Source organism: Arachis hypogaea, chromosome 12 (genome assembly GCF_003086295.3).
Source record: "Arachis hypogaea cultivar Tifrunner chromosome 12, arahy.Tifrunner.gnm2.J5K5, whole genome shotgun sequence".
Lineage (NCBI taxonomy): Eukaryota > Viridiplantae > Streptophyta > Magnoliopsida > Fabales > Fabaceae > Arachis > Arachis hypogaea.
The window spans coordinates 13,262,104-13,280,111 of NC_092047.1; the positions used below are offsets into that span (position 1 = coordinate 13,262,104).

Sequence of the window (18,008 nt, forward strand, 5' to 3'; positions counted from 1 at the left end):
TTCTTTGGATGATGATTTTCCAACTTAGTCTATTTAATTACTTTTTTTGTAGGTATTCTTTGTTGGGAATAGGTGAATCTTATCTTCTTTGAGTGTAATTTTTAACTGTTACATAGAGAAATGCACTTACTGACTGCAGGTTTTCAATACTATAATGATTTTATGATAGTAGTCTCTTGGTTGCTATTATTGATTCTTGATTTTTGTTATGATTTTTTAATGCTTCTATTTTTTCCGTACAAGAATTTGACAAATTAGCGACGAATTTTTGCGAGAAATATTTTTTGTCACTAATCCGTCACTAACTTGCGAGGAATTAGTGATGCACTAACGACAAAATTGATGAGCGGTCACAAAATATCTGAACTTGATAAAAGCAAGTGATTAGCGAGAGATTCACGAGTAAGTTTGTTTCTCGCATATTGACTTTTGTAGCTAAAAAAAGAGCGGAGAAAATTTCTTCGCTAATTTGTCACAAATTAATTAGCGACTGACAATATTCTAGCAAATCAGTCACTCAGGGGATCAATCGGATAAAAGTAAAGTAGCGAGGGATATTATTGTCACTATTCCATCGCAAGTGTTTGATATATAATTAGCGAGAAATAATTCACACACTAGTTTGTCGCTAAATAACTTTGTGCGAAAAGGCTAATTAGTGAGGAACAATGTTACTAGCTAATCCGTCACAAAGACTTGAAATGCATTTTGCGATGGAAAAATTCCTAGCTAATTTGTCACTAAAGTTTTTATTTTTAGCGAGCAACTAGTTTCTCACTAATTTGTTGCATAATATTGTAAAAATTCAAAATTAGGGTAGCGACAGAAAACAGTTGTCGCTAACTCGTCGCAACGGATAAATCATTCAGCTAGGGAGGTGTTCCTTGCTAATTAGTCGCTAAAGTGGAAATACGGATATTGAGTGCCTAGTAATTAAGTAGCGAGAAATTTGCGACCGTTTAACAACTGACACCCTTCGTTCGCTGATTTCAAGTCGCTGATTAGCGGGCGAAATACATTTGTCGCTAAGTTGTCGCAATTTTAATTTAGCGAGCGATTTGGCAACTACAATTTTGTCACAAAGTAAAAGCTATATCCTACCTATTTTGTAGCAAATTACTCGCTAATCTCGTTGGAAATTCGTCGCATAGTTTTAACAACTCCAAAACTAACCGAGAAAATTTTAGAAGTAACTGGTCGCAATTAAGTCACTAATCAAAAGCTTATTTAGTGAGGAATTAGCGACCGATTAACAACTGTTAGACTTTCTTCGCTTATTTTATGTTGCTACTAATTTGTGAAAAAAAATGTTAGTCCTTATTCTATCCTTATTTCATGTTAATATTAATCGCTAACCTTTATATAAATCCATGGAAAATTCATGGAATTGCCAAGCACGCTAATGTAATTTGTCATAATTTTGTCACTAATCTAAAGTTATTTTAAATGAGAGAATAATTAAAGTCCCAAAGTTGTGACTAATAATTAGCTAGCTAATTTTTAATAACTAATAATTTACAATATTCTTGCAAGATGTCCATTCTAAAAAATGTTACAAACAACTGAAATCAAAAGGTTTTTCTTAAAAAAGATTTTTTTCCCTATTAGACCACAAATTAGTCATTATTTTTAATAGAAAGTTTACTGTTAATTTGAATCGAAGTTTTAAATTAATATATTTTAAAGACAAGTTTAAAAATTCAATATTTTTAAAAAAATAGGAGCATAATGTTGATATTTTTAATCACAAAATATACTAGAAAATATATAATAGATAAGATAATTAAATTGTTATATATAAGGATTTATTTGTATATGATTATTATTAATTAGAATCATTTTAGAATTCATTCAATAAAGATTAATTTGAGCTAGCTCTTGAATTAATTAGGATCGTCAAAATGAGCCAAATCTGTCGGACTAGCTCGTTTACTTGACTTAAATAGATGGATATTTGACTCTAAAATCAAACTCGTAAAAATACAAGTCTAAACGACTTAGCCATAGTTATCAGAACCGAACCGGTCGATCGGTTCAACCAAAATACCAGTGAACCGATGTCCTATCCGATATGGTTCATTATTAAGATCGGACTTGCAATTAACTCGGTCAACGACGGTCAAACCCTTGAAAACCGGGTGATTTTGTCGTGAATCGGAGTCGGTTTAGTCGGTTGACGCACTTCCTCCTTGACCCGCGCGCTCCACACGTAAACCAGCAGAGTGTGGATCACTGTATGAGCATCTCTTTGAATTTCCTTCAAAAAGTGGCGTCTCTAACGTTCGATCCTTAAACCTGAGAGTGAGTAAAAGATGGATATTTGACTTAAATAGATGAATATTTGACTCTAAAATCAAACTCGTAAAAATGCAAGTCTAAACGACTTAGCCATAGTTATCAGAATCGGACCGGACTGGCCGGTTCGACTGAAAAACCAGTGAACCGATGTCCTATCTAATTCGGTTCATTATTAAAACCGGACTTTCAATTAACTCAGTCAACAGCGGTCAAATAGTTAAAAACCGAACGGTTTTATCACAAACCGAACTCGGTTTAGGCAGTTGTCCCACACTTTCTCCTTGACCCACACGCTCCACATGTAGACTAGCAGGGTGCAATCACTATAGAAGCATCTATTTGAATCTCTTTCAAAAAGTGGCTCTCTAAGGTTAGCCTCCATCTCACTGTGACAAGTGAATCTTCAATAGATGTAATGCTTATAATTGTATATATACCATATTATTTTATATGTGCCACTAGTAGATTTTTTATTATATTTACTCATTATTTTATCTATTATATAAAAGTATGAATTATATCATAATTTACATATAATTTAATTAAATTAAATTTAAATAATATAAAATATTATTATCATTTAATTCTTATTTTTAATATTTAAAATTTAATTTTATTATAATTTTATATATTTATTAAATTATTATCGGATTAAATAGTTCGACCAATAACCCACCGGTTGAACCACTGACCCAATGATCCAGTAATTTGACTAGATTGATTGTTGGTTCGGTTTTGATAGTTATAGACTTAGTTCGATTAACCATAAAAAATAGTGAATTAAGATTTTTCATGTTTATTAAAAAAATTTATCTATCTTATAAATTTTTTTAAATTTATTTTTTTTTGTAAAAAATCAAAAATAAAAACTTAAAAACAAAAGAAAAAAAAGTTAATAACTCAAAAAACAAAATAAATTATATTAATTTAAAAATATTTAATTTCAAAATTAAAAACGTACAAATAAGTGCCATTTCCATTACTGCAAATAAAAAATTGTGTATAAGCGCTCTTTACAGTACTTTAAATTAAAAGTTGAAAATCCCATAATCTCATAATAACTTCCCATTTTCTCTCTCTTTCACTCACGCAGAACCCAGCCCCCCCTCTCTCTGCACTCCACGGAACCCTAGCCCCTTTTTCTTTCTCTATCACAGCCAACAGCAGCAGGAAGCCAGGAGCCACTGCCCAGTTCCCAGCGCCGTCGTCACCGACAAACTCGTCTCCTCAGCCAGCGTCCAGCCTCGTCGTTGCCGATCCTCTTCTCCCGGATCCCATCTCCTTGCGTCGCTAGGTCTCATCGCCGCCGCCGGGTGGAACTAACCGTGGTGGCATCAGGAATCATCGCCTGTAGAAGGTAAAGATACTCGTCGTCTGTCGTCGTTTCTCTTCCCCTCGCCGTCGTCTCTCTCTATCGCAGTCGAGCCCTCTCTGTCGCCGTTGAGCCCTCTCTCTGTGTTGTCGTTGAGCCCTCGATCTCTGTGTGTCGCTGTTGAACTCTCGATCTCTCTGTGTTGCCGTCGAGCTAACGACCCTTCTCCGGTAAATAATGATGCTAGAATTATTTTTACTTGTTTTTGTACTTTTGTTAATATGTGTTGATTGGGTTGCTGGTTTTACTATTTTAGTGATCTTAATTTGCTGAGTTAATAGTACTACATTACTGATTTTTATCATTTTTTATTATCTTGAGTTGTTGAGTTGTTAATTTTTTGAAATGATGTTGCTAATTTTCTGGAATAATACTGTTGCTGGTTTTCTGGTTTTCTGATTTGGGTATGGCTGATATTATGAGTGAGTGGCAAGTTCATGTGAAGGTTCAGGTTCTGTGAGAACGCCAAGATGGATCAAGTGAAGACATCCATAGAGAATGGTGTTCTTACTGTCACTGTTCCTAAGGCTGAAGTTAAGAAACCTGGTGTTAAGCCCATTCAAATCACTGGTTAAACAAGATATTTTTTCTTAATCCCCCCTTCTGGTTTTCAAGCTTGTGTTTGCGTTTTGTTGTGAATTGTGATTACCTAATATCTATGATGTTCATGTCCTAGAAATATAAATCATGTAGTAGTGGTAAGTAAGAAAGCAAGATTATTATGATATGAGATGTCATCAAGTATGTAGTGCACGAATGTAATTTTTTCTGTGGTTGTGCTTTGAAAATCCTATCTATGATGGAAATCTTGAAACTAACAATGATGATTATGATTTTTGATGATTAGAGTTTTGTTTAGTTAAAAAGGTGAAATTTTAAATTTTATTAGGTTAGAAATTATTGAATTTAAATATTTGAAATTATATATTTAATTTTTAATAATTTTGTTTAAAATTTATTTAAACCGGTTGAACCTCAGTTGAACCCTGATCAAACTATAAAACCAGTGAACCAGTTATCTTACCGGTTCATTAACCGGTCCGGTTCTCGCAACCTTGGTTATAATTATAGTGAATGTATATGTAATACATGGTGGTACTGTAAGCTTGTTTTCTTTATGTGGAAGCGGAACATATTTGTAGTTTCTTGTTTTTTCTTTGGAAAACAAATTGGCACAGTAGTATTGTAAATAAGTTTGAATATTTAGCTTTACAAAGGGACAACTTCTAAATTTATTATTCATATGTCCCTGTTTTCCTTTCAAAGGTAAGCCAACACTGCCCACAAATTTTGAGGTTACATGGGCAAAATTGAAGTCTGCTATTTGTGCTATATTCTTGAAGCAACCCGACTCTTGTGATTTGGAAAAGCTTTATCAGGTATTCCTAGATATTCTGTTATTATTTATTATTCACAGTTGGGTTGGCTTGGGTTTGCCCTGTGAATTTTATGGTGAAATAGCTCATTAGTATTTTACGGTGAACTCTTCTGTAGGCTGTCAGTGATCTTTGCATATATAAAATGGCTGGAAATCTTTATCAGCGAATTGAAATGGAATGCGAAGCAGATATATCTACAGCTTTGCAGTCTTTGGTTGGACAAAGCCCAGATTTGGTTATTTTTCTATCTCTAGTTGAGAGATATTGGCAGGATCTTTGTGACTAAATATTGATGATTCGGGGTATATCCTTGTATCTGGATAGGACATATGTGAAGCAAATAGCAAATGTACGGTCCTTATGGGACATGGGCTTACAACTTTTCCACTAACATCTTTCATTATCTCCTGAAGTTGAACACAAAACTGTTACCGGTCTTCTAAGAATGATTGAAAGTGAAAGGTAAATCCTTATGTTACAATCCTAATCTTATAAATGAATGTCAGACCTCTTTATATATGATGGTGGCAGGGAGTATATTTCCTTGGTTTTTCTATTTGCTGTCATCATAAATTTTATGTTTCTTCTTGCCATTACCTTGCATGGGCTGAGTTGATATGACACTGATGAGACCATGAGGGAGCATGTACTGTCAAAATACTTGTAATATTTCTAATTTTCTGTTTCAAAATATATCAGTAACCATTGTAACTGGTTGACATACAAAGGATAATTTTGTGAATAGTTTTGGCTTGAGTAGTTTGTTAATTATTTTTTAATGAATTTGGTCTAGTAGAATACATCTTTATTATATATGACCATTATTTTGTAGTTATGTGAATTAATTTATCTCTCTTACCATAAAAAAAGATTAGCTAAATTATCATGTTTGGGGGGGGGGGAGACGAGGGCATAAATGTCCTTTTGTGATGAAGCTTTCATTTTTCTGTTGTTCGTCTGGTATTTCGGATTAGGTGAATCAGTGGATAGAACGCTTCTAAACCATCTTTTGAAGATGTTCACAACATTGGAAATATATGCAGAAAGCTTCGAGAAGCCATTTCTTGAATGCACATCTAAATTTTATGCTGCTCAAGGTATGAAATACATGCAGCAATCAGATGTTCCAGATTATTTGAAGCATGTGGAGGTGCTTCCTTTTCTTTATCCCCTTCTATTATCTTGTTAGCTTGAATTGTTGGTATTTGTATGTGCTCCTTTAAGTAGTTTTTTAACTATTGGATCTTGCCATGCCATGTATATATTTTATCTGATCATGCATAATAGTTATCTTTGCATAGATGAACCCTGCCTGTATATCACATTGTTTATGTATTGAATAGATATTTTTGTACTCATTTTTGTAGATAAGATTGCAAGAGGAACATGATAGATGCCTGATTTACTTGGATGCGAGTACTAGGAAGCCGCTGATAGCCACACCAGAAAAGCAACTTCTTGAACGCCATATACCTGCCATTCTTGATAAGGTTGTGACTGCTACCAGCTTCATGATTTTTCTGGGTGTTCAACCCCCTCCCCCTTCTATTTCACCTTACTTAGCTTGATTATTATTAGGGGTATAGTGATTTCATTTGATTTTGACTTTAGCTTGATTATTGGGTCTTTATTGATCAATCGATCAATTAATTAATTAATTCAACACAATTGATTTTGTTCTGTTCTTGATTTTCTCTGTTCTTGCTATGGTTTGTTGTTCTTCACTACTATTTATTTATTGTTCTTGGCTTCTGGTTATTGTTTGTTCTTGATTTTCTGTTCTTAATTTGTTGTTCTTCATTGTTGCTATTTTTTGTTGTTGATTTTTAATTTGTTGTTCTTCACTGTTGGCTGCTTCTACTATTATTTTTATTTTGAATTTGTTAATTGTTGATTTTAATTTATTGGTTCTGTTATTTTTTGTTCTTGATTTTAATTTTTTTTATCTTTGCTGATGTTCTAATGACTGATATTTTTTGCATTTAATTTATTATTGATTAAATAATTTATTGTTCTGTTTTTTATTTTGATTCATTGATGTGCTGTTATTTACTGATGTTATTTTTCTGTGATATTTTTGCAGTTTGATCATAGTATAAGTGACAATATTGGTGAAACTAAAGGTGGAATTGGCGGACATGTTCTTTGTGCAATTGATATGCCAAGTTTTAGGTGTTGTTTACATTTTTCATTTTTTTAAATTTTCAATGTGAAACGAGGAACTGAGATGTGTATTTTTCACTTTTGCTTGCATAGTTTACTAATTAAGTCATCTTATTTTGAGCTATTGAAAAGATAGAGTAGGCATTTGATCAAGCCCAAATGCTTGGTTATTATCAGGTTAAGCTTCAATACTTACTTTCTTGAAACATGGTTCGAACTTTTTTAAACGTGTATAATTTTGATGAACTAATTTATTCAGTATGTGATATTTTTTAGTTTAATGACTAAAATAAAAAAAAATAATGAGGTTTATTTTAGTATAGCGACATACTTGCTGTTGATGATGGTAACAAATTAAAGACTCTATTGTGACTAAAATATTTATGAGATATCTATCGATTTGTTACTAGTTTAAAAGGAAATTGCGATGATATTTTGTGATAGTATTATAATTAATTGATTACATATTATTTCCTAGCAAGTTAGCGACTACATCATAACTCTACTTTCTTGTTTAAAATAGCTATTGTTTAGCGACAAAATTCTTACAAATTTGATTAAGGATTTTCAAAGATTAGCTATAAATTTGCTATAAAATGCGACAGATTTGCGATCAAATTAGCGGATAACTTGCGACGAGTTAGGTTCGAAAAAATTCCTTGCTAATTAGCGTCAACTAAGCATTCCATTTTGTCTACGAAGTTAGCTTGCATTTAGCAATGAGTCTGCTACAGTAGAGTTTGTCGCTAATTAGCGACTATCGTTTAGTCTATTTCTTCTATGGAATTAGCTTTTACTTTAGTGATGGATTTGCGACTATCTATTCGGTAGCTAAAAAACTTTCCGATGAATTAGTGACTGTTCTGTTTGCCTCACTGATCTGCGACTTGTAATTAGCGAGGAAAGCATTAGTTGCTACGCGGTAGCTAATCCGTCCCAAATTATATTTTGCGTCAGATTAGTGTTGATTTTATGACTCTTTTTATGGTAGCTAATCAGCCATATTCTTGTCGTGTTTCCTGTTCTGTACATGAGATGATTCTGTTCTTAATTTTTGGTTCTTGATTTTTCACTGCATCTATTTTTCATTGCTCGATTTTGTTCTTGATTTTTGTTCTTGTATTTTGTCTGCATCTATTTTTCACTGCCAGTTTCTGTTATGTTCTTGATTCTTGATCTTTGTTGATTTTGAATTTGTTCTTTAACTTTTGTGGTTGCAGTTTTTTAATTATTTGATTTTAATTTGTTGTTTGGTGTTCTCATTTTAATTTTGGTTTAGTGTTATCTGTTCTTATTTTATTTTATTTTGATCACTTGGGTTTCAAGAGTGAGTGACAATGCCGGATGGGAGGCTTTTGGTAAGGAAAGTGAACGAGACGGAGTCACATGTGGTGGTGGCGCAGGATGGAAGCGAGGACTATACCCCACCATGACGGAGGTGAAGGCCTTGGAGAAGAAGAGCTTGAAGAGGACATAATTGGAAAGATTGGAACAAATTGTGGAATTGTAGCTTCAACAGCAAAACCTGCATATCCACACTATTAATCATATTCCTATTTATAACATAATCTTCTAGTTGGGTTAGGTCTAATACTAATCCTATTATTACTCTCCCCTTTAAAACAATCTCACTCTCAAGGTTGTAGAAAAAAAATTCTAATAAAAAATGTTACTGCAATTTATAATTAATAAAAAATAATTAATTCTAAAATAATATTTTTTATGCTACTGTTCAAAATAAAAATTGTACCACCAGAATTCCATTATTTAAAAAAAATGGATCTTATATATATATATATATATATATATATAATAATAATAATAATTTTTTGTAACACTTGACCCACTTGTAAATTTGAGTTGGACTTGGTACTGCAAGTAAAACCCCAAATCAATAAACGCCCACCTCAAAATCAGGGGTTATCTCATTCTTTCCACCTAATCCAAAAATAAAGAGCCAAATGTCATTTCTCTTCTGTCCTTCTCAACTATGTGCGATGTTGCTGCCGAAAGAATAGCCGTTAGCGAGTCAGACACCACCATCCGGCTCCAGTGGCTCCTTCTCCATCTTCTTTCGGTTCTGTTCTCTGTTACTTTCTCTGTCTTCGGTCGAAGTCACCACTCGCCACAGCAAGCCACCGTTGTTCCATCCTCCCTGCGATCCTAAGGAAGATAACCGTTGTGAGTAGTTGTGGATTAACCACGATATGGGACAGAATCCATAAGCTTGGAGATCCCCACTGCCGACGGTGGTTGCGATAGTGTGAGAACTCACCACGGTTATTGGAGCACCACATGCTTCTCCTTTTTTCTCTGCGAAAGTGCCGACCTTAGCGCTACTCCTGGCTTTGTCATCATCGCGAAATAGCCTCAAATATCAGCCTTTCTCATGCATCATTCCACCAATCACTGTCGGAGGTTGGAGAACACGGAAAAGGTGGCTGGTGGCTGGGATTTCTCTCTCACAATCCTAAAAGAGCACTGCCGCCAGGAGCTTCGGTGGCTTTGCCACTATAGGAGAAATACGATGGAGAGGGCTGTGACGATGCACCTCACCGCATTGCTTTCCTGTAGTCACCGCGTAAGATCTTGACACAATTCTCCCTACCTATGATTCTCCTGTCCTTGTCGCAAGTACTTCGATCTCGGTATCACTACTTCTGCTCGGACTCTCGCCGTTTTGCATATTGTCACCGCCTTCAATGACAGTCCCTTCACTGGGTGACAACAGATTTACAGGAGTGAGGTTGTGTTTTGCTCAATGGAATTCCTTAAATCAAAACTCTCAATATGCAATCTTATTACTTCTTCTTTTTCTACATATATGATTTTTGAATTTTAGCAAAAATATTTTAGTTGCTGAAATTGTGTTGCTACTTCATTGTAACTACGAATCGACAATGATGATTACTGAATTGTTGCTTGATATGGAATTTGTGTTGATTTTTCTTGTTGCTGCTATTGTTGAACTTTGAAATAAAAATATGATGATTCTTCTCCTGTGATGTGTTGCGGTTGTTGTGCTTGATACTTCTCCAATTTTGCTCTGATTTCTTCCAAAATTACATCTAAATCTAAAACTTCATGTTGATCAATTATTGGCAGAACAGGGATGAAATCAGATTGGTAACGACAATGAAAGACAACCTCAAAAGTATCCCAAGTTGCTGATGGATTGCGGAACCTCCATAACCAGTATCATTGTAGAGCTTTGCCAGCTAATTGATGAGCGGATATTTTATACGCTTTTTGCCATCATTTTCATATAGTTTTTAGTATGTTTTATTTAGTTTTTATTAAGTTTTTATAGGTTTTAATGTTAAATTCACATTTTTGGATTCTACTTTGAGTTTGTATATTTTTGTGCAATTTCAGGTATTTTCTGGCTGAAATTGAGGAGCTGGAGCAAAAGTTTGATTCAGAGACAGAGAAAGCACTACAGATATTGTCCGGATCTGACCTCCTTGCACTCGGAAGAGTTTTTCTGGAGCTACAGAAGTCCAAATAGAGTTCTCTCAATGACTATGGAAAGATGACTTCTAGAGCTTTCTAGCAATGTATAATAGTCCATAGTTTTCTTCAGATTAAAAAGCCCAAAACTGGCGTCCAACGCCAGCCTCCTGCCCCCTTCCAGGCGTCCAGCGCCCAAGGAGCAGAGCCCAACGTCCAAACTCCCAGAGAGGACCCCTAGCCAGCGTTTCACACCCTAGAGGCCTCATAACACATGGATCTCATCAAAGCTCAGCCCAAACACTCACCAAGTGGGCCCCAGAAGTGAGTTTTAGCACTAAAAAGACTGTTTTAACCTTACTAGTCATTAGTTTAGTATTTAAGGGACTTGATTTATGTTATTCGAACACTTTTTACCATACTCTACACGTTTACCATTGTATTTCCTTTCAGTATGAGTTTCTAAACCTCCTAGGTTGAGGGGAGGAGCCCTGCTGAGTCCTATGAATTAATAAAAGTATTACTGTTTCTCTTCGATCTGTGCGTGATTAATTCCAAGATGTATATTCGTACTTCAACATGGTGAATAGGATGATCAATGACAATTAGCTCTGTTCATCATACTAAGATGAACGTGCCTGACAAACACCCGCGTCTACTTAGGTTCGTGTGAATACTTCGGTGGAAAGCACGGACTACCAGCTTGATTATACATATCCATGACTTCGTTGGGGACTTCTCGAGATACCAGTTCAGCCGATTTACGGGAAGATTAGGGTCTCTGTGGTAGAGGCTAAAACCCATAGATACAGCATTCTCTGATCCGGAAGATCCGACCTTGTCTGTGGCATTTTGAGTAGGATCATTAAGGAGAATGGATTGTACGAGCTTCACCCTCAAGCAGAGATGGATCTACACTAACCCTGGGGTTCAGATCCAGAGGAGTATTGACGACCTCTCAATAAAGGCGTTAATCATTTACAGCTTGCCATTGAAGAAATCACTCACAAGCAAAGAAGACAGTAATACCAGAGTTAATTCAGAAAGGCTAAGCAACTCCAACCCTTAACCATATTCCTATTACTGAATCTCACAAGTACAAATTATGAATAGTTTGCCCTTACATCAATCCAACTGAATTCTGATTTCGCCTAACTAAAACCTGCAGGATAACCATAGCTTGCTTCAAACCACAATCCTCGTAGGATCGACCCTGACTCGCTCAGATATTACTTGGACGACCCAGTGCACTTGCTGGTACAGCTGTACGAAGGTGTAGGGATTCATGCACCACTAATCCATGGCGTGCTTCCTGCAATCTTTGGATCTCTGGTACCTTTAAAGAATTCCAAAATTTTTAGACAAAAAGAATTTATCATTAGCCACTACCACCATAAAAAATAGGAATAGTCTTAACACTGGAATGTGATTTAAATTCTCTAAATCACCATTGGTTTTAGATTCAGAATGAAAAACTCGTAATGAATTATTCAATAAAAATATAATTTAATATGATATCGTATCAAGGAAAAGAAAGAATTAAATAGAAATAAGAGGTCAATGAGTTATAACTCAAATGACATAATCTTTCCATACTCATTTAAGAGGTCGCGGGTTTGAGTCTTCCTATCTTTGGTAAAAAAAATAAATAGAAATAAAAGAGAATAGAATAGAATAGAAATTCCTAAAACTAGAGCTAAAAAAAATTAGAGCTTTCAATTACATCATGTTTATCCACACTATTACATCATATTCCTATTTATAACATAATTCTGTAATTGGGCTAAGTCCAATACCAATCCTAACATAATAGTAGATGTAAAACTTAAGAGAAAAAATAATAAAAAAGAAAAGACACAACCAAATAAAATTAGAAAAAAAATAATGTTATTATAAATAATATTAAAATACTTTTTATATTATAATAATTGTAAAGTTAAATTTAAAAAAAAAAACTCTGAATCAAATAAAAAATTCAAATAAGATAAATAATATACGAAAAAAGTTTGAACCTAATACATAAGGTATACTAAATTACTAACTCTTTTGGATTGAGTCTTTATTATTAGACTAGATGCAACACTATGTCTTAAGAATTAGATCTATCTATGTCGAAATACTTTTCATTTACATGTCGTTTTTTGAGATAGTAAAATAAAAAAAAATTATACATTATACTATAAAAGTCTACAATTTTTTATTAAGAGTATGAAAGAAATTTAAAAAATATTACTAATATGTTAATTAAAGTTAAAATCATAATAGAATTTAATAAATTTTTATAATAATAATATACACGTAGGATGTTTGATAATAAATAGCGTAACTCGGGAGATACAGACAAAGGGTGCATGCATCTTTAAAGTATCTTCTTCTTCTTATTATTATATTCTGAATGTGGGATGTAACATTGATTTCTTTATGTTTCTTTTGCTTTTTCAGATTTGAAACATCCCTTATTAAGCCATCATTCCCTTTTTTGTCTTAGACCGTCTTTGCAACTGTTTCATTTGAACCTGTCAACTTGCCCTTTTATTTTTATTACCTTTTTACATAATAATAATAATAATAATAATATATAATAGTAAAAGTAAATTAAAGTATTTGAATCCGTTTTTTTTTATTTATATTTGGTTAAAAGAATAACCAATATGTGGAATAATTATAATCAATATAAAAGTACTCCAAATTGAAAGTAGTTTAATCTCATAATTATTAGTCTTAATTTCAAATCGATCATGTAAATGAAGAAAAATATCAATTAGAAAGAGACTAAAAATGATTATATATCCACTTTTACTATAATTTGTTTCATATAGAAGTATATAGAGTGAATTATCAATGTAAGAACCGGATTTTTAGTAAATAGATTTTTTTTTGTTAGAAAAAAAATGAAAAATAAAAAAAAGAGAGTTACGAGGTCAAACTTAGTTTTATGAGGGTAATTAATTTTTATAAATTAAATTTGACTAATAAATATTAAATACTATTTTATCATTGGCTTAGTTATCACATCAGAAACTTTTGAGCCGCAATGCAAAAGCTCTTTTAGTGATGATTGTACGTGTACTGAGAAAAAATTCTAGTAACCGAAAACCTCAGAACCAGTGGTAAAAATAATTTCTATTCAAGTAAATGTGTCTCTAGATTTATATTGGCTATCTCTTCATGATTTACTTCTTTAAGAATAGTTATTAGTTATTAATTGTTTTACTGTCCGGTAAAAGTTATCTGAACCGAATTTCTATCTAGTATTTCGCAAATGACTCCTAGAGGCCCCGAATCCTCTTTCTTGCTACCAATTAACTCGGCTTCCCTCTCTTAGCCTCTGGGCTGAGATTATCTCAGCCTCTCACCCTACGCTGCTGTATTTTTAACCACAAGAAATTAACTGCAGTTAACTACAGATAAACATGTCATTATGACGCTGACTGTGTTTCCTCGAAATCACGCCCCTTCTCTCTTGCTATCAGCCCATTTCTATCTAATTTTTCCAGCCCTCTTTTACTACATTTAATTAGGTTAGACTTCAAATTTTTATTTAAGACAATTACCAAGAAAAAATTCAATACCATTTTACCATAAAGAGAAGATAAGGACCATGAGTGAGAGAGGAGAAACAGAGAAAATTCTGCACACACTACCTGCGTTTTCAGCTTCTTATTTTACCATTCATACACTATTCTTCAAGTGTTCTTTAAGGACTCAAACCATACAAGTACAAACTCTTGTCCATACTAGTACAAAGATTAGTGAAAACGGACAAGAGTTTGTACTTGTATGGTTTGAGTCCTTGAAGAACACTTGAAGAATAGTGTATGAATGGTAAAATAAGAGGCTGAAAATGTAGGTAGTGTGTGCAGAATTTTCTCTGTTTCTCCTCTATCACTCACGGTTCTTATCTTCTCTTTATGGTAAAATGGTATTGAATTTTTGCTTGGTAATTGTCTTAAATAAAAATTTGAAGTCTAACCTAATTAAATGTAGTAAAAGAGGGCTGGAAAAATTAGATAGAAATGGGCTGATAGCAAGAGAGAAGAGGCGTGATTTCGAGAAAACACAGTCAGTGTCATAATGATGTTTATCTGTAGTTAACTGCAGTTAATTTCTCGTGGTTAAAAATACAGCACAGTGGGGTGAGAGACTGAGATAATCTCAGCCCAGAGGCTAAGAGAGGGAAGCCGAGTTAATTGGTAGCAAGAAAGAGGATTCGGGGCCTCTAGGAGTCATTTGCGGAATACTAGGCAGAAATTCGGTTCGGATAACTTTTACCAGACAGTAAAATAATTAATGGCTAATAACTATTCTTAAAGAAGTAAATTATGAAGAGATAGCCAATATAAATCTAGAGACACATTTACTTGAATAGAAATTACTTTTACGATTGGTTCTGAGGTTTTCGGTTACTAGAATTTTTTTTCGGTGCATGCACAATCTTCACTAAAAGAGTTTTTGCAGCTCAACAGTTTCTGGTGTGGTAACTAAACCAATGGTAAGATAGTATTTAATATTCATTAGTCAAAATTGACTTAGAGGGATTAATTACCCTCATAAAACCAAGTTTGACCTCGTAACTCTCTTTTTCTTTTTATTTTTTGTTTTTTTTTCTAGCCAGAAAAGTCTATTTACTAAAAATCTGGTTCTTAAATTCTACCCTCCTTAAAGAAAATTTTGCCCTCAAAATTTAGTCACCTGATAACTGTGGGTAATCTGTCTTCATTGTGCTCTCTAGCTCCCAGGTGTGTTCTTCCATGCCATCTCGTCCCCAAGCAACTTTTACTAACGAAACCTCCTTGCCTCTCAGCTGTTTGATACTCCGGTCGACTATTTGCACGGGTAGTACTCGAAATGTCAAGTCATCCCGTAACTGTACTGTTTTAGGTTCTAGGACATGACTTTCATCAGGATTATATTTTCTAAGCTGGAAAATGTGGAATACATCATGAAGATTGGATAAATAAGGGAGAAGAGCTATTTGGTAGGCTACTGATCCTACTCTTTTTAGAATCTGAAAAGGACCTATGAACCTAGGGCTTAGTTTCTTGGTCTTGAGACTACGACCCACTCCGGTGGTTGGTGTTACTTTAAGAAAAACATGATCACCCTCAGTAAACTCTAAAGGTTTCCTTCTCCTATCAGCATAGCTCTTCTGTCGGCTCTGAGCCGTCAGAATTCTCTCACAAATTCTCTTGATTTGCTTGGTTGTCTCCTGAACTAACTCTGGTCTCATCATACTGGATTCTTTCCCTTCATACCAGCATAGTGGTGATTGGCATTTGCGATCGTAGAGTGCTTCGTATGGTGCCATCCCAATACTTGCATGGAAACTGTTGTTGTAGGCAAATTCTACAAGCGACAGGTATCTTTCCCAACTTCCTTTTTGGTCTAGGACACATGCTCGTAACATATCTTCCAGTGTTTGAATAGTCCTTTCCGACTGGCCATCCATCTGAGGATGATAAGTTGTACTCATGTGCAGACGCGTTTCGAATGCTTTCTGAAAAGCTCTCCAAAATCGTGAAGTGAATCTCGGGTCCCTATCTAACACAATACTGGTTGGTACCCCGTGCAACCTGACTATTTCCCGAACATAAAGTTGTGCGAGCCTTTCCATTGAATAGTCCATTCGAATTGGTAAAAAGTGAGCAGACTTGGTCAGTTTATCCACAATTACCCAGATGGAATCATTTTCGGATGTGGTCCTTAGCAGTCCTGAAACAAAGTCCATGGTAATCACCTCTCATTTTCACTGTGGCACTTCTAGAGGCTGAAGAGTTCCTAACAGCTTCTGGTGCTCAATCTTAACCTTTTGACATGTGAGACACTTCGAAACAAAGGTAGCTATGTCTCTCTTCATTCTGGGATACTAGAACATCTGGCTCAAATCCTAGTACATCTTAATAATACCTGGGTGGATTGAAAATCTTCCATGATGTGCCTCCCTTAATATTTCCTGTCGCAGATTATCGGATTCCGGCACACATATTTTACCCTTGAATCGCCATATCCCTTCTGCATCCCGTCTTACTTCTTTCTGTTGGTCCTTGTCGACACATGACAAAAGCCTGGTCATCTCTGACTCTTGAGCTTGCACTCGTCGGATCGCCGTCTTAAAGTCATGAGTTAACTGCATCTGTGCCAAACACGTTCCCCGTGAAGTCTCTTTTAGCCCAGCTTAAGTCCTTCAAAGGTTGTCCTTAATTCTTCTTCTTTAATTTTCATCCAGGAGAGACTTGCATTCTTCCTGCTAAGGGCGTCTGCGTCCACATTTGCCTTCCCGGGATGATAGTTTAGTTTAAAGTCGTAGTCCTTTAAGAATTTCATCCATCTGCTTTGCCTCATGTTGAGTTCCTTTTGGTAAAAAATGTACTTCAAGCTCTTGTGGATGGTCGGAGAAAACCTCGAACTTGACTCCATACAAGAGGTGCCTCCAGATCTTGAGAGCGAATACTACAGCTGCCAATTCTAGGTCGTGAGTTGGATAGTTTCACTCATGAGGTTTGAGTTGTCTTGACGCATAGGCTACCACATTCCTCTTTTGCATCAACACACACCCTAAGCCTTTAAGGAAGCATCGCAGAAAACCTCAAATGGTCCTTCGGGATCTGGCAGAATTAACACCGGTGCTGTCGTCAACCTTTCCTTGAGGGTCTTGAAGCTTTCTTCACACTCATCCGTCCAAACAAAAGGTACCTCCTTCCTAGTGAGTTGAGTTAGTGGTAAAGCCAATTGTGAAAATCTTTTGATGAACTTTTGATAATATCCAGCTAGCCTGAGGAAACTTCGAATCTCGATGACTGTCTTAGGTTGCTCCCACTCTAAAGCTGCTTCTGTCTTAGCAGGATCCACTCCTATACCTCCATTTGATACTACATGTCCCTGAAACTTAACTTCTTTCACCCAAAACTCACACTTAGAGAGTTTGGCATACAATCTCTTTTCCTTCAGAATTTGTAACACCATTCTTAGGCGTTCCTCGTGCTCTTCCTCTGTCCTTGAGTAAATCAAAATATCACTACAAACTTGTCCAAGCACGGGTGAAAGATTCTGTTCATGTAGTCCATGAATATGGTAGGGGCATTTGTCAGTCCAAAAGATATAACGGTATACTCATAGTGACCATATCTGATTCTGAAAGCAGTCTTTTGTGTATCTGATTCTCTGACTTGGATCTGATGGTATCCCGACCTTAAAATCAATCTTGGAAAAACCGAAACTCCTCGCAACTGGTCCATCAAATCATCGATTCTTGGAAGAGGGTACTTATTCTTGATAGTGATCTTATTCAGTTGTCGATAGTCAACGCATAACCTCATACTACCATCCTTCTTTACTAGTAGTACTGG

General features: G+C 35.0%; 3 protein-coding genes across 3 annotated transcripts; 1 reads left to right on the forward strand and 2 right to left on the reverse strand.

Annotated features, from left to right (window-relative positions):
- The first annotated feature begins 5,965 nt into the window (after positions 1-5,965).
- On the forward strand, positions 5,966-8,440 carry LOC140176629 (cullin-4-like). Its single transcript, XM_072208162.1, has 4 exons — positions 5,966-6,199; positions 6,417-6,539; positions 7,133-7,214; positions 8,433-8,440. Exons 1-4 carry the CDS (start codon positions 5,966-5,968, stop codon positions 8,438-8,440), a joined length of 447 nt encoding a protein of 148 aa, XP_072064263.1.
- A 154-nt stretch (positions 8,441-8,594) lies between these two features.
- On the reverse strand, positions 8,595-16,735 carry LOC140176630 (uncharacterized). Its single transcript, XM_072208163.1, has 4 exons — positions 16,570-16,735; positions 15,355-16,374; positions 9,253-9,558; positions 8,595-8,737 (listed from the first exon to the last, which is right to left on the reverse strand). Exons 1-4 carry the CDS (start codon positions 16,733-16,735, stop codon positions 8,595-8,597), a joined length of 1,635 nt encoding a protein of 544 aa, XP_072064264.1.
- A 482-nt stretch (positions 16,736-17,217) lies between these two features.
- On the reverse strand, positions 17,218-17,625 carry LOC140176632 (uncharacterized mitochondrial protein AtMg00860-like). The gene has a single exon (XM_072208164.1). The coding sequence runs from the start codon at positions 17,623-17,625 to the stop codon at positions 17,218-17,220; it is 408 nt and encodes a 135-aa protein (XP_072064265.1).
- Positions 17,626-18,008: the final 383 nt, after the last annotated feature.

Coding starts and splice junctions, on each gene's coding strand:
- LOC140176629 (XM_072208162.1), top strand. CDS start 5,966: ATGTCCTTTTGTGATGAAGCTTTCATTTTTCTGTTGTTCGTCTGGTAT. Junction 6,200..6,416: donor ATTATTTGAAGCATGTGGAG/GTGCTTCCTTTT, acceptor TCATTTTTGTAG/ATAAGATTGCAAGAGGAACA. Junction 6,540..7,132: donor TACCTGCCATTCTTGATAAG/GTTGTGACTGCT, acceptor ATATTTTTGCAG/TTTGATCATAGTATAAGTGA.
- LOC140176630 (XM_072208163.1), bottom strand. CDS start 16,735: ATGACCAGGCTTTTGTCATGTGTCGACAAGGACCAACAGAAAGAAGTA. Junction 16,375..16,569: donor AAGATTTTCAATCCACCCAG/GTATTATTAAGA, acceptor ACTTTGTTTCAG/GACTGCTAAGGACCACATCC. Junction 9,559..15,354: donor AGATTACCCACAGTTATCAG/GTGACTAAATTT, acceptor ATGATGACAAAG/CCAGGAGTAGCGCTAAGGTC.
- LOC140176632 (XM_072208164.1), bottom strand. CDS start 17,625: ATGGTGTTACAAATTCTGAAGGAAAAGAGATTGTATGCCAAACTCTCT.